Raw genomic sequence first — 27807 nt, forward strand, 5'->3', positions numbered from 1 at the left:
TTCTTTTGTTGTCTATGCCTTTGTTATTTTCAAAAAATCATTGCCAGATCCAAAGTCGTGAAGATCTTACCTAGTTTTCCTCTTATGGTTTTGTAGTTCTAAGCGTTACGTTTAGGTCTGTAATCTATTTTGAGTTCATTTTTACATACGGTGATAGGGAAGGGGCCAACTTCATCCTTTTGCATGTGGATGTCCCATCTTCCCAGCACTGTTTGTTGACAAGACTGTCCTTTCCCCACTGAATGGTCTTGGCGTCCTTGTCAAAAATCAATTGACCTTATATGTAAAAGTCTTTTTTTTTAAATTTTATTTTTAAGTTTAAAATTTTACATATAGCAACATTCACTCTTTGTGCAATACAGTTCTCTGGGTTTTGACAAATGTGTAGAATTTCATATCCACCACCATAATCAAGATAAAAAAAAAGAGTCCTATTATCTTCCCAATTTCCTTTACATGTCCTGGCTTTGTTGTCCCTTACTCTCCACGCCCTGCCCCTCGGCAATCATTGGTCTATTTCCTGTCCCTATAGTTTTGCTTTTTCCAGAATTTAACATTGATGGAATCATAGAGTAAGTTGTCTTTGGGATCTGGTTTCTCTCACTTAGAATGATGCATTTGTGGTTCATCCATCTTGTTGTATGAATCAGTCATTTGCTCTTTTTTACTGCTGAATAGCAATCTATTTATGGATCGGCCACACCTTGTTGATCCATTCAATGAAAGACATTTGGTTTGTCCAGTTTTTCTCAACAATGATGAAATGGCTATAAATATTCATGTATACGTTTTTTAATGAACATATACTTTTATTTTTCTTGAGGAAATACATAGGAGCAAGATTGCTAGGTCACATGTTACGTGTATGTTTAAGTTTATTTTAAAAATGTCAAAATTGCCTTCCAAAATGGCTACCACACTTCAAATTCCCATGAAAATTATACGAGAGTTCCATTTGCTGTATAAAACTCGTTACCGCCAGATTTTTCTTTTTAAGTTTAACCAATATAATTGGCATATAGTTATATTCATTGTGGTTTTAATTTGCATTTCCCCAATGACTAATTAGGTTTGGCACCTTTTAGTGGGGTGACTGGCCAACGACATCTTTGGCGAGGTGTCTGCTCAAATCTTTTGCCTATGTTTAAAACTGGGTTGTATTTTTTCTTACTGCTGAGTTTTGAAGTTCTTTATACATTTTCGATACAAGTGTTTTGTCAAATATGTGACTTCCAAATGCATTCTCTAGATCTGTCTCTTGTCTCTTCATTCCCTTAAAATTGTCTTTTGAAGAGCCAGGTGTTCAGTTTTGATCCAGTCCAATTTATCATTTCGTTTTCCTTTTTGTATCATGCTTTGATATCACATTTAAGAACTCTCCGTCTTACCTTTCATTTTAACTAATTAAAACTCACACATTAGAGAAGGAAGGATTTCTCTCTGCAGTCATGAACAAAAAAGGTTTAGGGACAAATTAAGCCTACATAGGACGTGACAGAATCCTTAATTATAGAATATATGACTGCTTCCATGCACTGCTTCCCATAGGAAATGTAGTGCAATATTTAAGTTTTGTTTTACGCTTCCAGTTGTTAAAATCTATAATCTGATTTTCCCCAGGCTTCTAAATAGACAATGTCATCAAAGCTAGTAAGATGTATATTTTAAGCACCAGTTTTGTTATATTAAGCATTGTGCTAGATGAGAAGGTTATATGTTGAACAATAATATTATAAAAAAGGATTCTGGGCTCCCTTGAATTCAGTTACGCAGGCATTTGTACTCATCTTGATTTTTGCCTACAATATTTATGAGATTATATGAAGTGAAAATGTTACATCAGCAGCTAAAAATGTCCTTTTGACTTTTGCAGGATAAAATTGTACATAATCATAAATCCTATGACTTCCACTGCAGATGTGGGTACGTTTTTTGATTTTATTGAGAATATAAGACTGCATGGCAAATTGGTCGTTTTCTATTCTTAAAATGCAAACCTACCATCGTTCCAGTAAAAGGGCCATCTCCCTAAGCTGGCATGGACTACAAATTCCTGTCCCAAAGGCCCTGTCCCTCTGAGGATGACCGTCACTGCAAGCTTCCTGGTCCTTGCTTTCTTTCTGTCCTCGCTCGTGGCTTCTGCTCCCTGATGCTTATGACGTGTGATTATAATCGTGAGGATGTATGCGGTGTGTTCCTCCAGAATGATCTAGGCCCAGTCCTAATGTTCACTTTTATGTTTCAGTGGAGCAGTAAAATTTAACAATACAATTGAAAAAAAGCCTATCAGTGGGAAAAGTAGTTTGACATACCTCATTTTATTACTTTCCAGTACATGCAGCGATATAAATAAATGGCTAACATTTCCTACCAAATGATATACCTGTGCAAAGAACTTTCTTTCGTTTCTCTGGGTCAAGCATGGACAAAACCTTCTGCCCCTGGCTACCTTTAACAAGAGTGAAATTGTCTGCAGTTTTAAAATAGATGCACAAAATAATGGTCAATATCACAATTGTTAAAGAACAAAGAACACCCAAAATTTAGAGAAGGAAAAAATGCGAGTGAACAGTATACATAGGGACAAACCTTCAATCATAAGAAAAAGAGAAACAAACAAAAGAGAAAAAAACATAATGAGATATTAAAGTGCTCCCTCGAAATAGAAACATCTTAAATCATCGTTTTAATCCTTGTGGTTATGGGGTCACAAGGAGCACTCTCTTTGCACCATTAGAAGGTGTGTGAATTTATATTCGTTTCTTTGAAAGCAATTTACTGTACTGTGAAGAATCTTGAAAATGTGTGTATCCTTTGACCCAGTAATTGTTCTTTAAAAAGGCTCTGCTAAGAAAATAATCAGAGATTTCCACATGTTTTCACAGAGGGTCGGTGTGCTTTTATTTATAATAGTTCTTTCTGGAAACATCTTAATGTTAAATTAATGATGGCATAGCCGTATGTTCAGAATACCATACAGCCATCAGAATTTTGATTTCAAAGGACTCAGAGATTACTTTTTTTCAAATAATATTAAGTGAAAATATAGGATAAATATCTCCATATCGATTTTTAAAATATATGAAAAGAAGTACTCCAAAATATTAAAAGCAGTTATCTCAAGATGGAGACATGAATGATTTTAAGCTTTTCTTTTCAACTTCTCCCTTGGAAGTTTTTGCTAACTTTTTAATCTGACAATACAAGGTATTAAAAAATCTCAATACTAAGAAAAAATGGAAATTTACAAAGAAAAAATTGAAAAGTGCAAAACCTGCCCAGGTTATGAAAACAGATTTCTGAACCTACCCCGAATGAAAGCCTTGTCCACAGACTGCTCAGGGCTCGCTCCCCTCCCTTCGCCCGCTTCCTTCCGGAGGAAGTGCTTTCTTATAAAAGTAACAATCGTCCATTGTCAAACATCCAAATGATGGATTTACTCTGGTGTTTATTCTTATTAGGGCACTAATCTCGTCATGAGTGTCCTATCCTCATGACCTCATTTAAACTGAATCATCTTCCAACGATTTCTTATTTTTGTTAAGAGGTATTTAAAATTGCTTTCCTTCAGATTATTCATAGATTATATACAAAATAAAATTGATGTTTATACATCGACCTTATAGGCTGAAACCTTGCTAAATTAATTTCTAAGTTCTAGTAGTTTTTACGATTCCTTTAGATTTTTCCCTTAATATTTTAAGGGTAAAGAAGTGTTTTTTTAAGTTTCTAATTTTTATTTTATTTTTTATTTTTATTTAATTAAAATTATTGGGGTGACATTGGTTACTAAAATCTATAGGTTTCAAGTGTATAATTCAATACTATATGTATATTGCATTGTGTGTTCACTACCCAAAGTTAAATTTCCTTCCATCACCATGTATTTGACCCCTTTAATCCTTATCTACCTCTCCTCTCCCCTGTTTCCTCTGGTAACCACTAATCTGCTGTCCCTGTCCATGAGTCTCTATTAGTCATTTCTGTTTGTTGCTCTCAGTTTTATAGTCCACATATGAGTGAAATCGTATGGTCTCAGCTTTTCTGTCTGACTTATTTCGCTTAGCAATAGATCCATCCATGTTGTTGCAAATGACAGTATTTCATCTTTTCTTATGGTCGAGTAATATTCTGTTGTATCTATCTATCACGTCTTCTGTATCTAAGCATCTATCGTAGGACACTTCAGTTGCTTCCATGTCCTGGCCACTGTGAATAATGTTGCTGTGAACATCAGGGTGTGTATCTCTTTGTAGATAAGTGTTCTCAAGTTTTTTAGGTAAGTACCCAGAAAAGAGATTGCTGGGTCATATGTATTCTATTCTTAGTTTTTTTTGAGGAACCTCCATACTGTTTTCCATAGTGGTTGTACCAATTTACATCCCCACCAGCAGTGTGCGAGGGTTCCTTTCCCCCCGCAACCTCTCCAATACTTGTTATTACTTGTCCTGTTGATGATACCCATTCTAACAGGTGAGGCGTGGTATCTCACTGTGGTTTTGATTTTTATTCCTTAAAAGCTAGTGAACTTGAGTATCTTTTCATATGTCTGCTGACCATTTGCACATGTTCTTGGGAGAAGTGTCTGTTTAAGTCCTCTGCCCATTTTTTTTAATTGGATTGTTTGTTTTTTTATTGTTGAGTTGTATGAATTCTTTGTATTTTTTGGATATTAGTCCCTTATTGGAGGCATTATTTGCAAATATCTCCCATTTGAATGGTTGCCTCTTTGCCTCGTTGATGGTCTCTTGCTGTGCAAAGCTTTTTAGTTTGACATAGTCCCATTTTTGCTTTTCCTTCCCTTGCCTTTGAAGTCAAATTCATAAAATCCTCTCTAAATCCAAGGTCCATGAATTTAGTACCTATGTTTTCTTCTATGTAATTTATTGTTTTAGGTCTTATATTCAGGTCTTTGATCCATTTTGTGTTAATTTTGGTGTATGGTAATAGATAGCAGTCTAATTTCACTCTTTTACATGTGGCTTTCCAATTTTCACAGCACCATTTATTAAAGAGGCTTTCCATTCTCCATCGTATGTTTTTTGCTCCTTTGTTGAAAATTATTTGCCCATATATACAGCATCCATTTATGATTAAAACACTTAATAAAATGAGCATAGAAGGAAAGCACCTTAATATAATAAAGGTCACATACGACAGACCCTCAGCTAACATCATACTTAATGGTGAAAAACTAAAAATCTTCCCTCTGAGATCAGGAACAAGACAAGGCTGTCCACTATCACCACTATTATTCAATATAGTATTGGAAATCATGGCTAGAAAAATCAGACAAGAGAAAGAAATAAAAGCCTTCCGAATAAGGAATAAAGAAGTCTAATTGTCACTTTTTGCAGATGACATAATTCTCTGTATAGAAAACCCTAAAGACTCCATGAAAAAACTATTATAAACAATAAACAAATATAGTAAAGTTTCAGGATACGAAATCAATGTACAAAAATCCATAGCATTCCTATACATTAACAATATATTTTTGGAAAAAGAAATGAAAAGAAATTCCTTTTGCTATTGAACGAAAAGAATAAAATACCTAGGAATAAACCTAATGAAGCATGTAAAGGACATATACGCTGAAATCTATAAGACATTATTAAAAGAAATTGAGGAAGACACAAAAAAATGGAAAGACATTCTTTGTTCATGGATTGGAAGAATCAACATAGTTAAAATGGCCTTATTACTCAAAGCAATATACAGATTTAATGCAATCCCCATCGAAATCCCGTTGGCATTTTTTAAAAGAGCAAAAAAATCATCAGATTCGTATGGACGCACAAAAACCCCCGAATAGCCAAAGCAATCCTGAGAAAAAAGAACAAAGTTGGAAGTATCACCCTATCTGACTTCAAATTATACTACAAAGCAACAGCAATAAAAACAGCATGGTATTGGCAGAAACACAGACACACAGACCAATGGAACAGAATTGAGAGTCCAGGAATAACTCCCCATATACAGGGTAAAGAAGTTTGATTTTCATTGTTCTACACTCTGATTTCCCCATGGGCAATAACATTGGAATGTAAACATATTCCAAATAATTACACATGGTAAATTAGAGAGTTCTTGTACATCTGCTGATTCTTCAATGAAGCAGGCACCTACTAACTCGTAAATTTTGCTTCAAACACCAGTTATTATAAAGACAGCCACTCAGATTTTTTCCGCTTGCTTGTGCTCCAAAGTCTTGTTGTACCAATCTCATTTTGGCCTCGCCTCAAATTTCTGACTCACGACAGGTAACACCGACTTCTGTTTCTAGAGACTGAATTTATAAAGATCTCCCAAGCTTCTCCCAAGTTTTTTGCTTAGTTTCTCTCTTTCCACATTTCCAGTGTTTTTGGCTAAGAATACATCTTAGCAGAATTCCTTAGGAAGAGAGTTCTTCAGACCTAAGCAGAAGCTTCATTCGGAAACTAGAAAAAGGCATATTATATGATAAGGAGTACGTAATCATGATTCTTAAATGCCTGTTATGTGACGATATGGTGATGTATGCTTTTTTACAGTCACTAACTCACTCAACCTCTTCATGCACATTAGGACGTAGAGATTATAATTCTCCTGATGTCAAGGAGGAAACTGAAGGCCAGAGGAGTTAAATGGCACAAGCTAAATTATTAATAAGAGACACCTCTGGGATCTAAATCTAGCTCTCTCTGATTTCCAGGACACAGGAGTGTGGGTGTCTAAATAATTTCTAGATATTAAGACATCTGATTTTTAAAAAATTTATCTGGAAAACAAACAAAAAACAAAGAAAAATTACCTTCTAAACCAACAAAACCAAATTAAAATCAAACCCAAACAAAGCGGAAAAAACTTGAGGATTAAGGACCTTATTTATTCTCATATATTTATATTTTTTCATGTATCTCGAAATGGTTAAAAATCATCAAGATCGTAGAAGACCAATTAATATTGAATGTCAGATAAGCCAAACTGCACATCAAATAAGTTTGGTTGAGATTATCAATTAAAAAAGCTGTGGAGAGCCAGTATAGTCCCCTTATAAACTTGGAAGGAATGAGAAATTGATAAAAACTAATGTGGACAGGTATAAATGGAGTGAAAATCCCACATAACCACTAGGAAAGAAAAAATGACGCCTTGTTTCTTAAAATCCGGAGACAGCTACTGAAATGAGGGAACAGACAAGATAGTTAAATTGCTCTAGATAAAAATAAAGAAATAGGAGAACCCGAGGAGGGGAAAGATCCAGGCAAGGGGAGCCTGGAGGTAGCGTTGCTAAATGATGAAAAAGAAACTAACCCTTTTTACATACACATACGCTAACTTTTAAGGCCGGTGAAATAATGTATCATAAATTTTAGGTCAGTGAATCCCTAAGTTATAATCCCTTTTTCCTAACCATATAATTTGTAAAATAGTGTACTAGTCTAATAGTATTCATTTCCTTATGGGAATTTTTATTTCCTAATAGCTATCTAGAATGTGATTACTATTACACTGTCACTATCTAGGCAGACAGAAAGAAACAGTTGAGTGAACTTCATAGTCACTAAGCAAACATAGGATTGGAAGCTTTTAGCAAAATCAATGTGGTAGAGACTTTAATATTACCTCATTAGAAAAGGGCTCCCGACTCAAAATTACTTTAGCTCAGGTTTTTCTTTTTCCTTCTTAAAATTTTAAGACATCTAGCCTGCCCTAGATGAGTATTATTAGAATCTGATTTTGACTTAATATTTAACACTTTTGGAAGAAGAAAGTTCTGAAATTAACATTGCTATCTCAAGTGCAACAAAACTTCACTGTAATTACCTTACGACGCCACAATCTCATTTTCAGAATGTGATCAATCACATCTCCAGTGTCAAGACTGACACATTAAACATCTCTCATAGAGAATCCCCAAACCCAGGTCTTGTCTTGGGTGTGTAACAACCATATCAAAGGGGTCAGAGAAAGACAACACGGACCTAGTTGGTTGAAGCTCACGTCTAAACCGTTTTTGTAAATAATGATTGTGAGGCAAGCATTCATTTCAGACATTGATGGATTCTGACGGTGATCAAGAAAGCAACATATTTACCTTGACACTCCAAATTTAAAATCTGAGTTACACATTTAATAAATTATGGATTTGCCAACATTTCTTCAGCCATTCCGAATTAATATTTAGACGCAATATTATTAACGTAAACACATGGATAGCTGAATATTGCCTTAACTTATTTCAAATTGAATAAGTAATATTTCAGCAAATTTATAGAAAACTTCTTTCAAAGTTTTTTATAAAAAAAGCTCACAAAAATAACGACAGCATGGATATGCCAAATTTTATGGGAAACCTATTATACCAAAACTATAGTAGGACACAACAAAAATATAGTATTGAAATAGTTAAATAATTATTAATAATTAAAAAACTAGTTTGATGCCACCCTAAGAGTCTAACATTATGCTGAATGAAGTGATGAACCTGTCATAGAATAAACATGATTTAATTTGATTATCGAGGACTTGGAGAAGTTAAGGGTGGCGAATTCCACCCTTTCTGAGAGCAACGGTCACCCTGGGTGCTGGTGGACAGCGCCCCCTCTTCAGGAGACATGTGTCACACGCCTCCTACACCTGGCTGCTGCACTTAGAGCTTACCTTCCCGACTCAAAGGTGAACCACGTCGAGTCCCGCCCGTATCGCCTCAGAGAGCTGAGAGGCCACATCACCAGTTTGACCTTGGCATTGTGGATATCCCAGAGATAGATGTTCTCATGAGTGATCTGCATGGTGCATTCACCATAAATGTCCAGATTTGGCGTAGGCATCAGATACACATTGAATCGCTCTGCAAAGAAACCAAGAATGCAGAAAAATAAGTGAAAAGAGGTGTGACTCTTTATGAGAACGATATTCACTGGTACACCTACCTACGGCCTTCAGAAAGTGCTACCATGTCTCTCGGTGATACTCAAATACACTGCAAAACACCACTTTTTAAAAATTTTGTATGAAAAGGGTGTTAAAGTATTTTTAATCATGAACTAATCCACTTATTTGACACCTTTTTGTTGCACGCATTCTCTATGGTGGGGATTAAATAGTTAAATTGTATTATGGAAATGGTAAGGGTAAAAAGCTAAGTGGGTTTCAGCCCAAATGATGCTGTCTGCATCTTCACACATTGTAAGTGGATATCATATATACATTCCTGTGAGGAGTGTCTTATTTAATTAAGCAAGAATTTACTCATTGTCACCTTTGTGACAGGAAGTATTTAAGGCACACCCAGACAGACTCTCAAAACATTGTATTCATGGTCTGACACAGAATATGAGAATTGAAAGTATTGGTCACCTGCAGAAGTCCTTCTGAAGGACTTTGGCCACTGTTTTGGTAAGTAAAATAAGAATGCATAGCTGCTTTCATTGCAGGGTATTTTACAGTTGAAAATCTGATTATTAGGTAGTAATTCTAAACCTTGCTTTATAACTTTTTGTGTATCTCAAAGGCTAGCACAAATTTCTGCAGCCCTTGATGCTCATTTAAATGCATTACATGCACTTGATTTTGAAAAATAAGCTTAGTTCATACGTTCCAAGAATTAAAACCTTGGGATGATCTATGAAGTATGCTATAAAATATCCTTAGTTCCTAGGACCATAGTCTTGGTTTAAAATAAGTGATCAATAAATATTGGTTAACTGTATGAATGAGATAAATACATGCCATGATGATTATGGGCTGTAAGAAATGAGGAATTATAAAAATAATGAGTCATGATAACAAAAAGTTTAAGAATTACTGGCAGATATATCTTTGTGAGTTTGAATTTAATTGTGAATAGTGCTTTAAAGGCGGTGCTGTTGAATTAATTATTTTGAGAGGCATAATGGTACAGCTGCAGTTGGGTAAGGATGGAGATGTTTAGGAATGTGCTCTCCTCCATCGGAATGCCTCGATTTTAAACACCGATTGTTTGCTAGTACTGAGCTGGCATTGTCTGTATAATAGAATCTTTTCTGTGGCAGGTATTTTTCAGAATAAGATTTGTTGATGCCAGAAAAAAAATCAGATTCCAAATCAGTTACATTTAATTTAAGCACAACAGCTTGAAAGTTAGTAACCATATGGACAATATTTATATTCAAGTGTGTAGGTATTATTGACCGAAATAATCTAATTATTCAATTTTCTACTAGATTATTGACCCATGATACTAATATGTGTGTGGATTTCACATTCGTTTCCCAAAGAAAAAACATAATTAGATAAATTTTATAGCTGAAAAATGAAGAAGCATGTATACATATATATTCCATAAATTCTATGCAACCAAGTAAGATATCAACATTTAGCATTAAATACATCACTTACATGCCCACCCCCTTTCCTACTCCAATGGGGTTACAAGTAATAAATCAAAGGGCCATGAACGCATATAAGAGGATAAATGAGACTTGGACCCAACAAAGCGCGTCAGGAAGACAGATAATGCTTGAATGGCACTCTTCTTTTTTTTTCGGTCAAGACCGTTTTGATGAAGTTTGGCTTTCACATTTGGAACTAATCATATGTCGGTGGCATCTGCTGTGCGTATGGAAAATATTGTAGTTATAAATGGAAAGTAAAACGTTCCTCTACACTCTTTCCTTTCCATCAATTTCAGAGTCTAAAGACAGCGGCCAAAGAATCACTGCCAACATGCAAGAAGTAACAATACTTCCTCCGAAATATCGAAGTACATGAATACCATTAACCAATTTTACTGTTGCTTAAGGCTGCCCTGACCCTCGATATTCACACCCATAGTTTGCTATCTGAGAAAAGAAGAGAAAACCAAAACTGAACATGTAAAAACTAATCCTGACGTTGAGTGTCTTTCAGATAGATGGTACATGAAACATTACATATAACCTACAGAGTATTTCAGAGGACTCAGAAGAACCATTATATTTTCACAGAGATGTCTGTGTGCTCTAATGTTAGCAGGTAACACTTAGTAATAACAAAGAAAAAAAGAGAGCAATTGTCACAGTGGACGTTGGAGAAAGCTGGAAAATAATGAATGAGTGAGTTTAGTTTGATACACATGACACAGAGCTCTAATATAAAAATCACTGAGGCACATTTATAAACAAATACAAAGTGTTGGGATAACCTGGTCTGAAGGAGTCCTCCCATGGCCAGCTCCAGGTGACATAAAGCCTGTGAAATGGACCTATGGTGACCCTCCCTCTTGCCTGACTTTTAATTTTCCAGTCTTCATACTCTCTGTTATCTAGCAACTCAAGTCGAACCCTTCTTATTATGGTTTAGAACGTTCCAATCTACCTTTTAATACTATATCTTGCATCTGATGAAAGAAATTATCCTAAGAAATTTTATTCCAAGTTTTAAATATTCAAGTCCATCTTCCCCTAATGGCTAATTTCCAAGGATTTGAGATTCAATTAAAAACTAGACTAATGTGACCCAGCAGAAAAGTAGGCACATCGAGAAGGTGGCACATCAAGTTATCCAGTTAGGTACACTTCTTAGACTTCCACCGGAATGGAAGAAAGGTTTCTGCATTTGCTATGAATGACTTATTTCATGCCCCTAGTAATGTAAAACATGCTGTTTTGCTAAAATGCAATACGGTTTCCACTGGAAAAAGCATATCAATGTGGCATCGTTAAAATTTGCTCCACTAAGACGACTTTCATATATGTTTACCTTTGTGAAATAGTTTTATCAGGCAGATGTTTTAAACCACTCTCAATCGTGCCACTTTCTTATTTAAAACGTGCATTTCGTTTTTACTGCTCAAGTACTGGTTCTCAGGCCTTCGAGCGCATGCACATTACCTAAGGGCCTCTTCAAACACAGATGGCTGGGCATCCTCCACCTTTATCGTTTCTGGTACAGGCTGGGGCTGGATAATGTACGTTTCTACATGCTCCCAGGGATGCTGTTGCTGCTGCTCTGGGGACCGCACTTTGAGAACTGCTGATTTGTGAAACATCTTAGAGTATTGCCAGGCAGTAGCAGCGTTGGGGAAGCCACGAAGAATGCTTCAGCAGAATAAACCAGCGCGTGTTACTCGACACTGTTCTCTTATGTCCGCCCAAATGAATTAACCCCCAATTCATTTACACAATATAACAAATTAATCCATCTCAATCGACTCATGACTGATTAGGCAAGAAAGTGATCTCATGCCAGTTGCAACAAAAGAAAGAGGAGAGGCAGAGAGAAAGGAGGTACATAAAAGACACTTTATAATTGATCAAGATATGCCTATGCCAACTGTTTTCTTTTAAGGTGATCGATCGATAACGACAGCGACAAAAAAGATTATTAAGCGGCACTAAACAGCACATTTCCAAGTTCCCGAGAGAATCAAAAAAGAAACTAGTTGTCTAAACACGTGTCCTGAAACACGAATAAAGATTCTACTAATGTGAAGGGCTGTGAAGACTGTGGAACGTGTGAAGGAGTAAATGTTTGAAAAAGTTATGCAAAAAACATATTAGATTAAAGTGTATTCACACACATAAACTATAGAATTCTAGACTGAAAAAAAAATCTTAAACACATTGCCCATGAAATTGTATTTTGGTAAAATTTATGTTCGTATAATGGTCGATATATAAGAAAATATAATTTTATTTTAAATGACCTAAAGCAATAACAAGGTGGACTATTTATTCAACTAACTGTTATGTCCAGCAAAGATACTACTACTAGATCCGTAGTTACATTTACAAGGGCATTTTTACGCTAGGCTGGATTAAGAGGTCCCAAGGTAGAGACTGTGTTCAAAAGGCCGGGGACACGGGATTCCAGTCCCTCCTGTAAGCCCAGTCTCTAGACGATGACAAAACAAGGTTTGGTTAAATTGAATTGGACAAGATCTGGCGAGAACGGGTGGCTACACTCAAGAGAAGCGGTCCGGGAGAAGGAACCGCGAGCCCCCGGGGTCTGTGTGGGAGACTGAACGGGCCTCCAGCACCGAGGACAGAGACTGTCCATTCTCAGCCAGTGAGGTTTTCTGCAAGCCTAGGTTAGGGCAGAAGCTCATCCAAGCACAGCTGTTAGCCTGAGCCCAGCAGGTGGAGGTATATGGAGCATGTAGGTGCAACAGGAAGCAGAGGATCGGAGACGGGGTTTGTGTCCTGATGCGAAACGCCATCTAGCGAGTACAAATAAAAAAACAAAAGGATGAGAGGTCGTCCGGCAGACCCTCGGTATCTGAGTCAGTTTCTTCATGATATTGAATACTGTAATCGCGATCATGGTGTATCACTCCATTTATTTAGATCTTTTTTTAATTCGGGGTAGAGGTCTGGTTATATACTTTGCCGATTTTATCTCTGAGTATGTGATTTTTTTTAATGGTATTATAAATGATATTTTCATATTTCATTTTACGTTTGTTTGTTGATTGCTAATATATATGTGTGTGAATAGTATATAGATCATTGTACGCAACATACACACTTCACACTTTCCAGCCGGCAACATCCCTAAATTTGCCTGCAATTTCTTTTCTTGTATTGACTTTGGTTTTAGTATGTGGGTTATAATGACCTCATATAATGAGTTGTGGATTAATCCCTCCTCCTGTTTTCTGAAAGTTTGCATAAAATTGGTATTATTTCTTCTTTAAATGAATAGAATTCAACAGTGCAATATATGGGACTGGAGTTAGTGTATGGGAGATTGTATAATAATTTTTATTTTTTTTCAATGGATACTGAGTTCTTTAGATTTTCTATTTTTTTCTTGAGTCAGTTGGCTAATTTGAATCTTTAAATAAAATCAGATTATTTTGAATCCAGTCTGAGCAAAGCTGTTTTAAAAAAATAATTTCTTTATTCAAATTTATTATTAATTTATTATCAAAATGTTAATGTTTATTGTGGACTGCCTTGTTTTATTTTATGATTCTTAATCATTTCCTTTGTTATCTTTTAAATATTTTTATCAAGTGAACTTCAGAGATTTAAATTACATATTAGATTTTATTTAGAAAGGCTATGATCAGAGATAATATTTTGATTATTTTTCCTTACGGTCTATGGAAATTAAAAGTTCCCCTACAATTTTAACATTTGTTATATTATAATCTGAGCTGTGGGGAAAATATAGATTTATAGAATATATTAGAAAAGTGAAAGGCTGAAAATGATAAACATCCATCTCAAGCGTTTGAAAAAGAACCTGCAATTAAACAAAACCGTGGAGCAACTGAGTGATTAGAAACGGGGAATAAGGACAGACATTGATACAGTTTGAATCATACCGAAGTCTCATAATAGGTAAAATCTGATGACGCTGAAGAAGGGGAAAAAAGCCACAAATAACTTATATGCAGTAAAAAAGGAAAAATCACTATAATGTAAACAGGTATTAAGAAGACAATACATTGACATGAGATTAAATTTATGGCAATAATTTTGAGGATTTGCAAGAAATGAACAAATTCCTAAAATCGCTGGTAGATTTTTTTTTTGACGCTAATTATAGTTGACAGTTTATCACTCCGAGCTTTCACACTTGTGTGCACATCAGGGTCATTGGGGTTGTTAAAATATTGATGTCTGGCCCCACATCCTGGAGATGTTTACTTTGCAGATAAGGACGAGGGCCCAGAATTTCCTCATTTCACATGCGCCTCGCGTGAATGTGAAGGAGACATTCACGGACGGCCACGGAAAATGCTGACTTTCCTGTCAGGCGTTGTGCTGCTTGCTTTCCACGCTGTATTTCCTTTAGTCCTCACCATAGTCCTTCCTATGAGACATGCACTATCATTATCATCCTCAAGGTAGAAAGCTGAGATTTAGAGAATTTCAGTAACTTGTCCATAGCCCCATAGCTTATAAGAAGTAGAGGAAAGCTTGATGATATAATAAATTTGGCAACTTTTGTTTATCAGGCTACATGTTTGACTTGCATGCTCTACACTATAGTTTGATTTACTCTGGCATGGAAAAAAATGTTTCATCAAAACTTGGGTGTATCAAAAAGTGAAATCTTATTATTATATATTGCATTCAATTAAGGGTTTCTTTTCTCTGTGTGTGTGTGTGTCTGTGTTCATCTTCTCTCATACAACCATTCATGTAACCCAGTTGCTGATCAAAGGTCAATCACTGAGCTTCCTCCCCTTTTCCCCTAGGATGAATTGAAAGTTGGCCACGGGGACCTGTTATCTGGTCTGTAGGTACTCGTTTCCCTGTGAAGGTACCTGCTTTCCTGGGATATGGCAATTTCTGCTCCCAGGTAGGATCCGGGATCCAGTCTGGGCTTCCAGAAGGCTTGGGCACAGCTGTGTCCCAATGCCACACTCAGATCTGAGACAGCTGAAGCTACCTTAACTTCTCACGCCTCACCGGGTCCTACTGACGTCTCTCCACTGGTCTTCCTACGCTCCCCTCAAACCCAATATGGAGAATCAAATCCTAGTCTTTGCTCTAGAAGTAAACTCCTACTTACATTAGGAGGTATAGGCACGTGTCTCTGTCCACCGACCTCCCATGGAACGGGGAGGGTAAGGCATTTATTTCTCACTCTCCATGACATTCTTATTTGCAAAGCCTCTCTTTTTGTCTTGCTCGCACCTGGGAGATGGCAGTCATTCTGGATTCAGCATTCTCCCCGAAAAGCTGCTTCTTTTACATAACCACAGATGCTTTTGAAATTTGCATCTTCGTTCTGTGTTTGTGTACAGGATGTTTCCCGGGCATGGGAAATGGATGGGTCCTTTGGTGTTTCAAGATATTTATTCCGGTACGCCTCTCACTTTGTGATGACATGGTAGAGTCAGACAAGCGGGTTATTTGGGTGTGGCAATAAGAGAAGCACTATGACACGTCTGTGCTTTCCCCGAAGCACCTATTGCAAAGAGAGGCACGAATATATATAGCGTTGACCTTTATTCTATTGGGTTGCGTATTGAAGACCGAATGGGAAAGTAGTAGTTTTAACCTGATTTATTAATTGCATGCAGTGTCTATATTGATTAAATGATCAAATGAACACACTGCCACGCAAGCCTAGGCAGATAGCTAGAGCTCGTTCAAGGCTCTGTGTGGCATCCACAAACGCCATCGTATTCCTGCTGCCATCGCCGTCACCTTCCAGCGTTCCCTGTACATAATCACCTCCATTGGTTATTCTGGCATTTTCAAACGTGTGCTTCATGGAACGTGAGTTCCACAGGCTGTGCCTAGGTTTTATGTGTAAAAAGAAATAGGTAAGGGCAGTTTGGGCAATGCTGCATTATACAGAGTTAAACAGGGTCATGACTATAGGACTTCTCGACACCTTTACTCTGATAATGTACATTCGGACTATTGTATACAGATGGTATTAGTTTCCCAGGGCTGCTGAAACCAAGTACCAAAAACCGGGTGGCGTAAAACGACAGAAACGCATCATCCAGGTGTCGGCAGGGCCATGCTCCCTTAGAAAGCTCGGAGAGGATCTTCTTGGTCTCTCCCGGCTTCTGGTGTTTGCCAGCAGTCCTCGGCCTGTAGACGCCTCAGTCACACGGCCATCTTCTCTCTGCGCATCTTCACGTCATCTTCCCCCTGCGCATGGCTGTCTCTGTGTCCAAATTTCCCCTCTTCGTAAGGACATACTGAGTGTCATGTTGGATGAGCGCTCATTCTAATGACCTCCTTTAAACTTGGTTGTCTCCATAAGGATCTTATTCCCAGTAAGGTTGCATTCGGAGGCACCAAGGGTTAGGGCTTCAATGTATCCTTTTTCTGGGGGGTGGGGGTGGAGGAAGCAACACAACCCAGCTGACAACAGTGTTACGCGGTACGGAATCCGCTCTGCTGGTTCGTGTCTGAGAGCGTGCGGTACGAGCGGTATCGTAATTATAACACTAGCAGCAGCAGTATTTCCTGGAAACTCACTTTGGGGAATAGTAGAGAACGTGGTTGGTACTTTAGAAGCTCAGACATAGGTATGTGTGAGTTCTTTTTCCATGGAAAAGTTGGTTTTGCTCAGTGTCATCCTATGGACAAAAAAATAAACCCGGAAAACTCTTTTATTACTGGTTATAAAGAATGAGTCAGAGTGAATATAGTTTACCCCAGATCCTTTTCAGAAAACGGGGGAAAAGATGCTTAACAGAGATAGAGGTTTATTGCTACCGTTGTCATTGTCTTGTCATTAACTGGTCATTTTCCACATGGGTAAAGTCCTGCTAATATTGGCCTTAACTATCGATGGACATCAAGAATTTCAGGCTTGCCTGATTGAGAAGGCTTATTTAGAAGAACAAAAAGTTTTAAAAAGGAGAAGTTAGGCTGTTCTGACTAGAATTGATCATACCTACACCTCTTTTCCAAGTTCATATTTCAGCCTGTATTTTATTATACCTCAGATAGAGCGGATCCTTTTCCCCTTTCGCTTTTTCTCCATGGGTCATAACCCATGTCATGGCCTCACAGGGTTAATGTACTTCTGCGCCCTTCCTTGACTGTGGGCTGCCCACAGGCTTTGCTGTGGCCAGTGGAATGTCAGCGGACGTGACACAAGCAGAGACCTAAGTTGTGTTGCTAGTTTGCCCTCTTGTCTCGTTGTTTTTTCGTCTTGAGGATATGCCCTGGGAAGCCGTTAGTGTGAAGAGGAAGAGACACATGTGGACTGATGGGGATGCCATCTGTAGCTCGAAGCCAATCTCTGCAGCACTCAGCCTAGATCAGCTGAACCCTGGCCAACCTCTGCACGGATCATCAAGATGCGCTTCTGGGTCAATGCCACTGGGGTTTGTGTGACCAGTAACACAGTATTATTTAAAAAAAAAACAAACAATAATGTAACTTGTTTGTAGGTTTATCTCTCTCACTACTCTGCGAACTTCTTAAAAGTAATGACCGTATTTGGCATAATTCTACATTTCCTCGACTTGTGCATATTATAGCCTCAAAAATGTTTGATGGATGAATAACGTATGAGTGAAAGACATATGAGGGTGTCTGAATGGAATGTAGGGAGCACAGCTGCTATGACAACCCAGGTAAATCAATGCGAGACAACACTGGAACGATACTTCGTTTCTGAAGAAAGGCTGTATACATTCTTAGGCCAAAAGCAGGAATTCGTGCCAATTTGAGTCCATTCATAAGCAGAGACACTGGGTCCTGGACTAAAACAAACCCTCAGATCTGATCTGTTAACCAGATGGCAAAGTCTGAGGTTAGTTTCTATTTCCTTCCAGATGGTGATCTCTTGCATCAACAATAAACTGGACATATGCTCTGTGTCCACTTCCAACTACACTGCAGGAATTTTCTACGTGTGAGTTGCTTTTTGGTTATGATGCTTACCTTCTGCTGTTAATGTATAATATTTGTTTTCTAGAATTACTACTACATATTATGAATCCTTTCTAAATAACTATGATTATAACACCATACATTCATATTTTCTAAGGTCAATGGAGGCTATTTTAAATACTACAAAAAGATACGGCAATTCTGGGAGTTGGTAAGAATTTAAAGTTTAAAAAGTCTCCTGAATATACATTTTCTTCTGATAGTACTATCTGAAGTCCAAAATTCAGTTTGTGTGTGTGTGTGTGTGTGTGTATGTGTGTTCCTGTGTTTGCTTACTTTCCCCTATACATGTGAGATTCTGAGTCGATATGAAAGCAGCTGACAGCACTAGATAAAGATGATGATAGCAAAGAATTTAATCGATGACTACTTTTATCTCAGCAACACATACTCTACCTTTAAAAATTATTTGTACAAATGTTCATTCTTAGCTAGCCTCAGAGTGAATAAGATCAAGCTGTCTGAAGAGGCAGAAAAACAGTAGGGAAGTAGCAATTTTGAATGCCAAAAAAAACTGAATGTCAGCTCTGGTCAAGGCTGAGCAGTGAGTCTTTCCTTAGTGATAGGGCACCACGAGATCACCACAAGCCACAGTAATCATTATTACATGAATTCTGCACACATATGCACCTCATCTCTAGGGAGAAATTTCAAACCGCATCGTAGCACATCGTTCATAAAACAGTAGAAAAATATTTCTGATGAAGAATATATTATACAATTTAATACGAAAATGCCTTACGGAAAAAAAAAAACCTGAATCTGCAATGACGAAGCTTTGGGTTTATTCCAATTTGTACACATTAACGACTTCAAATAGGTATTAGGGTTTATTTAGGGTTTATTCCAATTTGTACACATTAACGGGTTTATTCCAATTTGTACACATTAACGACTTCAAACAGGTATTAGGAAATTAAGGATTTGGGTTATTTTAAGAGGCGTCATGCTTTGAAGAGTCTGGAATGGTGATTGAAAGTCACGGAAAGACATTTTTAAAAGATACCATTATTTTTAAAAGACTATAATTAGGTAACGAAAACAAAAAATACTTTCCCTTTACATAGTAGAATGAATGGGTGTACTGTCTAAGGAACAGGTGTGTCCCCAGAGTAGTCATGGGGACCTAGGGACAGGGTTCAAGTTGGCTAAGGAGCACTGCTAGCCTTTGCCGTGAGATCTTACAGACTACAGGAAGTTATTCCGGGGTGGGGCTAGAATGGAATTATCTTATTACTGGGGGAAGTTTGTTGATTAGGAAGTGAGAAAATTGTCAAGTCACAAATTGTGGCGATCCGTGTGTGTGTGCACGCGCGTGTGTGTGTTTAAGTAAGGTCGCCGATTTCCTTTTAGGGCGTCATTGAAATAAACCAAATACGACCTTCTGTAACTACATCATTACCCATAAATTTCAAAAAATATATTTTGAAGCACTTATAGCCCTTTATACGAAGTTGGAATTTTTAAATAAACTAAGCCCAAGAATAGCATTTACGGCGTCGGATGTCAGAGATTCAGATCTTCGCTAACGTATATGCAGGAATTATTTTTGAATTCTTTGTTTGCACTTGTGCTTAAAAAAAATGTGTGGTTTTTTTTTTAATCGAGCTAATAAGCAAGAGAGTTAGTCTTTATTTTAAATGATCTCACTTAACCATCATGATAGCACAAGTAGGTATTATTTCGTTTACACACTGAAATTAGAAAACGGAAATGAAGAGTTCATAACTTGTCTGAAGGGAGGGTTTGTATTTCTATGGTGGCCTGAAGAGTCTACGTGGCTGCCCTTACCTGTGCTTTTTGTGCAGCTGGGCATTTAATCTGTGTTTGTCCTAGCCTAAACAAATTATGTTAAAAATTTTCTTTTCTATTCTAGGCAAATTGCTTTGACATTATTATCGAATTAGATATAAAAATTAAAATAAGCCAAAGGAGTACATTATCCATTCAGATGGAAACGATGTTCAACCCCCCACATTTAAAGCGTTCAATTCACACCAAAAACCAACACAATAACGCTTCCACTCACAGGCCTAATTTATTTGCTTTCTTCATATTTCCTCTACGTTTTCCGTATTTACTTGACAGATGTTATCAATAAGCGGTTTTCTCTTTTTTCTTTTCTAAACTGAGCAGCAGACATTAAACAGCATGAACACGACCTTCTGCGCTTAGCACAGCTCTCAGAAAACAAACCAGAGAGATGAAACCCGAGAGAGTGTGTGTGGTGTGGGGTTGGGTGGGACCGGAAAATAAAAAAGAAGCTAGAAAAAGAGGCACAGGAACGCCTTGGTAACAGTCTGAAAAGTATCAACGCAGGCAATGTTTTGTGCCCATATATGTTCAGGATCAATTAGTGGGGAAAAGCTGTTTTTCGGTTTATCAACAAACAGAAGAAGAATGCTTTGTAATGAGCTATGAGACTGCGATGCTTGAGACGTTACTAGTCATAACAAGATTACAGTCATCAAGTGCCATCACGGTGCACTTCTACCTGGGCTGCCTAATTCATAAACCACACACAATTACAGAACGTCTTTTGAGTAATTAGAGTCAAGCTTTGCCAAAATCTTTCAACCTTTTCCATCTAATACTGGCCATCAAAAATTAGCAACACTGAAAAAAGTTTCTATTTTCATACTACCAGGTCATTTGGTGGTGATTACTTTTTAAAAATGGAGAAAAACGAGCTCATTACATAGCTCTGATTTCATTATTGAGAGGTGTTAGTCAAATATGCAGCACAAATTCTCAAGAGACACCAGAGATGTCCATTAAAACAGAGAACAGTGAAGGACATGAACTACGTGTGTCACATAAATGCCAATTTCTTTATGCTCTGAGATTTCGCTCACTGTACCTTCCTACTTGTAGCTGCTATGGAGTGAATCATGTCACTCACACCCTGTCCCCCCTCCAAATTCCTATGCTGAAGCCCTAACCCTCCAAAGTGGTAGTATTTGAAGATGGGGTCTTTGGGAACAAATTTAGATGAGGTCATGAGGGTCACGCCTCGTAATGGGATCAGTGCCTTATAAGAAGAGACCAAAGAGCTTGCTCACTCTGTCTCTCTCTCAGTCGTGTGAAGACACGCAAGAAGGTGGCTGTCGGCAAGCCAAAAGAAGGTCCTCTCTGGGCACCGACCCTGCGGACACCTTAATCTTGGACTTTCGGAGTCCAGAACTGTTAAAAATTAATTCCTGTTTTTCGAGCCACCCAGTCTATGGTATTTTGTTAGGCAGTCTAAGCTAGGACATAGTATTAGCCAAATTCCCTAAAATCAATTGATAAATAACACGATAAGCCAAGTTTGTTAACACAGAATTTAAAGCATAAAAACTCAAAAAAGAAAATACAGGAATGTTTTATATTCCAAAACTCATATACAATGAGTTCACTTATTATTTATCTAGAAAAATGGCAATGTCACGGACCAAGAAGTCCGGAGACCTGGGCTGTGCCTTAGCATTTTCTCTAGTTGCTATGCAACCTTGGGAACATCTCTTAACAGCTCAGATGGATCAGTTCGCTTTCCTTGAAAACGAGCGGTGTGAAACGCTTCTGGGACCCTTCTCCGTTTCAAAGTTCTCCGAGCACCAGGTAGTGTACGGCAACGCGAGGGGAGGCAGGCCTCACTTACCATTCTGTTCCCGCTGCACTCCTGCCGCCAGAAGGTCAGGCTCCCCGAGGCTGATGTCATTCAGCCTGGTCCCCAGACACTCCATACAGAGATGCTTGCACCACTCCTCCGCCTCTAGCTCTGCAAATGACCACACATCATCAGAGTCACGCAATGATGGAGAAGGAACGCTTCCTGGACCGCTTCCCCGGGGAATTAGTGAGAGTGGAAAACCGACCCTCAGAAAACACACAGAAAAAGCTCTAGTCAAGAAGAGGAAAAAGTCCCCACAGTTACTTCCCGTTACTTGTCGTTATATTTTAAGGGGATTTTAAATTATTCCAATGTACTTTCTCTCATTCACAAGTAAAAACAAATAGAACATTTGTTTACTATCTCTGGTATATTGTAGATCGATTTGATTTTTTGGAGGGACATTACTTAGAAAAATTGATTAAATATAAAATTAAATAGACACACAAATAGTTGGAGAATGTCAGACTAGACTAAGCAAGTGAATGGTTCTCTGAACGTGACCTAGATTCCTGTGGGTCCCAGGTCTGATCCCCAAGTCACTCTGAATTGCATAGAGGAGCATGAGAACGTGACAGTTTTTCTTTTGTACACATCAAAAGTGAGATCTCCTTAAAAAAAATTCGGGATAGGATATTAAAATATCTTTCCCCTTAGAAAACTCCAATTATCTAAGATTGATTAGATAATTACTCTTTTTACTCTCATTAGCCCCCAACTTCTTTATAGTCTCGTTTCTTTCTTTGCTTGAAACATTAGAACGTCTGACATCTACACAGAATCTTGTCATATCTAAAATTTTCACAACCATAAATAAATTTGATTCTATGATAAGTCCTGTGTGGGCGAGGTGGTTGAGGGTTAGAGAGGGACCTGGGTCCCACAGCATATCACTGTCATTGGTCAGCGCTAAGGAACTCCAGTCTTCTAGCTCTTTTAAACATAGAGAGATCCGAAAAAGAGTAGCAGCTGAAAATTTGGGGCCAGGTACCAAAATCGCTGCACGGAAGATGGATGCGAAGTCTCCACTGACATCTGCCCAGAGAAATTTCCAACTTTTCCATGTCGCATAAATCTATACTGGAACAGTTTGATATTGATTTCCTTTGGCTCTTGTTACTCTCCGTGGGTGACGTTCCGACCTTTGCCTTGGCATTTAAACTCCCCATAAAAACTCGTCTGTGACAGGTTTCCTTAACTCTGTGGGTTTAAATACCAACTGCTCTGCTCAACAGTCAACACCATCAAACTGGGTTGTGTTTTACTCCGGTGCCAGTCACTCTGCCTCAGCATCAGAAATAGGTTTGATGGAAGAGATGTCAAGGCAAATTTGTCACTTATTTTTAGTTGTTTGTTTGTTTGTCTGTTTGTTTTTTATCAAGACCATAAAATATTGTTAGAAAACCAACAAAAAGCACGTAGCCCCCGTGGTACGATTCTAATGAAGATATTAGTTCCTATGTTCCAATTATGAAAGGCGTTTTCTTTACAAAAGGTACAGTTTACACATTTTGGAGACCGTTCTCTCAGGGGTGGGAGATGCAGGTCTATGTAAGTCAGAGGGAAAGCAGATTCTCGTGGGAGCGTGGTCCCTCGCTCAAGTGGAGTCAGAGGCTGGGTCGGCCATTTTCTTAAAAACCTAGAAAGCAATCTTTTCCACCCACAAAGACGATGATATAATAAATGGGCGCTTGATGAGGACCACAGCTTTCTCAAAAAAAAGTTTTTTCTTCCAGTGTGGGAATGTCAGTTGTCATAGAAAAAATTTACGGGAGCAACAACAGCATATATTGAAGATAATTTTCATTAGACATATGAGCATGATTTATAAAATTTATAAAAGTTTTGAAAGCTTTCCTAACAACAAATCAAAATCTTAAGCCAATTCACATGCTATGTTTCTGGAAAACCTTGACATTTTTGCTGAGGGAGACGACATGACCATATTTTTTCTTTTTACATTTTAATGTTTTGAGTATTTCTCAGGACTCCAAATGAAAGTTGAATACAATTTAAAATCATCAGTGAAAGCACCGTTCAATTAACATATCATCTGCATGGCTCTATTGAATAGTATTTCCAGTACTCCATAGACAGAGATCAACATATCTAATATGCTGTCTGGGGTAAAAATCAGAATGTTAACTATGCCAAAATACCTTTGTGCCAATGTCCCTTTTCAATACAAAGTCAGTGCAGCCCCAGAGGTCAAAGGGACGTGTCACTCACTCTTTCTATTCACTCTTTCGTTCCAAGATTTCACAAGACAAAGGAAATAACCATACAGTAAAGGGCTTCTAGCAGCTAGACAGACTTTTTCAAGTGGAACTCAAGGTGGCATTTTATGAGGATCAGAGCCAGCGAGGTCTCCCATCACAGCAATGACAGATGTTCGTGGGCTGCCACCAACAGGCAAAGATGTCTTAAAAATCAGAGCGCTTCAGCATTTTAGTAGCATGGTTGCATATAAGAAATAGAGACAGCAAGAGTAATAACAATTGAGCAGATCTAGTCACATTAAAGACCGAACTGCCGACTACTTCAGAGCGAGAGAGAGGAGACCTCTGCAATTCAGACCTCACTGAAGGTTCATTTCCTTTTTAACAAACACTTACTGTGCACTCACCCCCTATAAGCCAGGCACTGTGCTAGAAGGAGGTTATATGAAAAAGACACACTTTTCGTTCTCAATAATCTTCAAGTCTAGTGGGCGGACAGGTGGATTTGGTGTGTGGTGTTCCAGAGGGCTGCCGGCTTAGCTGGGCAGGAAGTGGGGAGGGATGGTCGGGGGCTGAGATGGGAAGGCATCTCCGGGATGGTGAGATTGACATCCTTTGAATGGCTGGGTACAGTCCTGCGTTCATATAGTAAAATCTGAGAAACAGCCAGCACTCTGACCATTCTCTTCATCATTCCGTAGTATTTAGTTAAACTAGATCAGCACCAAATCTTCATCTCAAAAGTATTAACCTTTGTAGTCTGCATACTTGATCTCACAGTTCTGCTGCATAAAAGCTGAATTTGTTTGTGTGCTATAAAAGGTTTTTTTTTTTAATCTGTTTTGATAGTCACTTTTCAAATAATTATAGCTATGTCTTTTATTCTTTTTAGGCAAATTCTATGTATCAAAGTCCATTAATCTTTTGTTGTGTGTTAATTTATTTTGTCCCATAATTATATAACTGGTGAATTTCTCTGAATTATCTTCTTTCACCTTTTCATGTTATTTTTTTTACAGAAATGAAATTAAATACAAATGCAATAAGCTAAACCCATTGCATTTTTAACTCTTTATTTTCCCATAGACTAAGTGACTTTTGCCTTTTGTTTTATCTTTCAAACTTCTGCCTCAGTTTATACATAGTGTAAAAATAATTAAATTTCTTTATGGAGGAATAAAGGCATAAATATATTCTACAAAGTTTGCTACGTTTTTCTCTTCATGATAAAAGTACTTTTTCATTAAGATATATATATATATATATATTTTTCTGAATAGCTTGCTGCTATGATCAAATTCTCAATTCAGGTAAATAACTTTTTCCTCCGGGATAGAAACCCAGAGAATGTTTTCATTATGTGTAAGATTAGTTAAATGAAAGAATTCGATAACTTCCAAAAGAAAAATCGAAAGATATTTGGGCATAACAAGACAAATGGAGAAGAGAGACTAAACTAAATGAGTGAATCATGAGACAAATGGGTTTGTCGGTTCTAGGGAAAATGATCAAAATCAGAAATACTGCAAAAATAGAATCAAAAGTGGATGGCTCCTCTTCGAGTTTCTTTCCATCCCTTCTTTATAGAATTTTGGAGTGAATGTGGCTACACTGCTTTGAATCAGAAGAGGCTTTACATAGCAGACCATAATAAATGCCTGTTAAATAAAGGATTAAAGTCAAACTTTATTACTTTCACTAAGGGTAGGCTTTATAATAATAACATGAAAGTTGAATGATCCAAAATCAGCTACATTAGAAAAAGTGAAGAATTTTTCATCACATATACAGAAAATATATACAGAAAATACAGAAATACAGAAAAAATACAGGCTATCAGTAGAATCGCATAGCAGAATTAAAAATAGCACCGAATCAGTTTCGTGTTCATTTATTGTAAGATGCAGGCAAGATGAGTTTTGTGTGGAAATAGTAAATTATTGTGTCTAGTCCTCACTGGATTTAGTTTTGATTAGTAATCTTGGGAAAACATAGGTAAAATTATCCTGTTTTGCCTTCAGCAAAACCAGCAATTCTTAAATATATCTAATTCTTATCTTCCGTGCAGATTTGCTATATGGTGATAAATATTGCTTTTATATTTATTTAAGTCTTCTTAAATGCATTCTTTACTGGAAAGTGAAGAAAAATGTCTCCCCTGCACACTACTCCTTAAAGATCACAAAGTTCTTCCTTATCGTCATATAAAATTTATAGAGAAATTAAAATATTCAACATTTTGAGGATGCTTTACATTCTTGAAAACTGGCACCTACTTGTTACTTAACTGGCCTTTGTTGATATTTTCTAGACTTTTCTTTTTCTCCCACTTTTTCTGTAATAGGAAGATGAGAAATCGGTTAAAACCTAAACATTTGCTTCAGCAAAGATAAAAAAGAACGTGTCTGTTTAGCAGGGAACAGAAAGAGCCTTTTCCATGGAAGTCAGATTGGTGGGATGGATCGGATTTAAGATGGGAGAACTTTTCGTTTTATTCCGAAGTAGAAAGTGCATTTATTTCCTTTCCCGGAAGCGCCCCCTTTCTCGTTCCCTCACATGTAATAACCTTTTAAAACCGGTGTCAGATGGGACCTTCTCCATCGTCCCTCCGTATTTCCGCCACCCTCTGTACGTACTTTCCTCATAGCCTCTATGTATCCTCGACTAATGTGTCTGCCCTTCCCAACCAATACAGTTAAGATGCTGGAGTGAGGGAGACCTGCTTGATTCAGTCACCGTGGAGGCTAGCATGACACCTGGGTTAGAAACTAATAAATGTGGTATGAGTAAGTAGATGTTCAAGAGATTTAAGACAAATTCTAGAACCAAGTGCAGATAATTTGGGGAGGAGCTACTTGCTGGATGTTTTAAAGTGTATACTCATCCCCGATTAAGTTGAGATGATAAATTTTGCTCTTCGCAGATTGCTTATCTAGGTAAAAGATCTTTGATTAGGACGGGGAAGGAAGAAATATCAAATACAGTTCTCTACTAAACCTCAGTAATTCTAAAATGACTCTCATTCAAAAAGTTTCTTATTTTGTTGTCTTTTCTTTCTAACCTTATAGGTGGTATTATATCAAAATGGAAGTCTTATATAAACTCCCTTTGATTCTATATGCACTAAACGTGTGATCAAATTTTTGCTTTCTATAGAGATATGGCAATAGAATTTTAGAAAAGGTCAACCGAGAGCCAAAGAAATGAATTACTATCTAAGCTTATTGCATCTTTTATGCAGATAATCATAACTACTTATTTTTTCTTAGTTTAACGCAGTTCGATAGATCAAATTTTCTGAATTCTGCCACTTCTTTCTTTTCGTGAACTGGAGGAGGGAGGCTGGGCTTTCGGATGCGACCAAAGAGAAAACTGCTGCTGCCGACCCTCCAACGTGACAAACGACAGATAGCAGCGAGATGACAGAGCCATTGAGGGTGCTGCTCTTTTTAACCTGGTAATTATTTGTTGCAAATGGTTTAAGATGGAGGTTAGTAATGGCACAAGAGATTAAAATAATTCAGAGAAAATAAGAAAGAACACAGATCAGTGCTTAAAAGTGGCCTGAAAATGATGATGATGGTGATGATGATGATAATGATGA

General features: G+C 37.5%; 1 protein-coding gene across 1 annotated transcript in view; it reads right to left on the minus strand.

The window, feature by feature from the left end:
* DOK6 (docking protein 6) overlaps positions 1–27807 on the minus strand; it is a 272262-nt gene that overhangs the window by 101463 nt on the left and 142992 nt on the right. Inside the window, exons 4-5 of the mRNA XM_039839865.1 lie at positions 21973–22092; positions 8647–8836 (exon numbers count right to left, since the gene is read on the minus strand). Of these exons, the coding sequence (XP_039695799.1) occupies positions 8647–8836; positions 21973–22092 (310 nt within the window). The remainder of the gene's footprint in view (positions 1–8646; positions 8837–21972; positions 22093–27807) is intronic.

This window comes from Pteropus medius, unplaced genomic scaffold (genome assembly GCF_902729225.1).
Source record: "Pteropus medius unplaced genomic scaffold, Ma_sr-lr_union100, whole genome shotgun sequence".
In the NCBI taxonomy this organism is placed as follows: Eukaryota; Metazoa; Chordata; class Mammalia; order Chiroptera; family Pteropodidae; genus Pteropus; species Pteropus medius.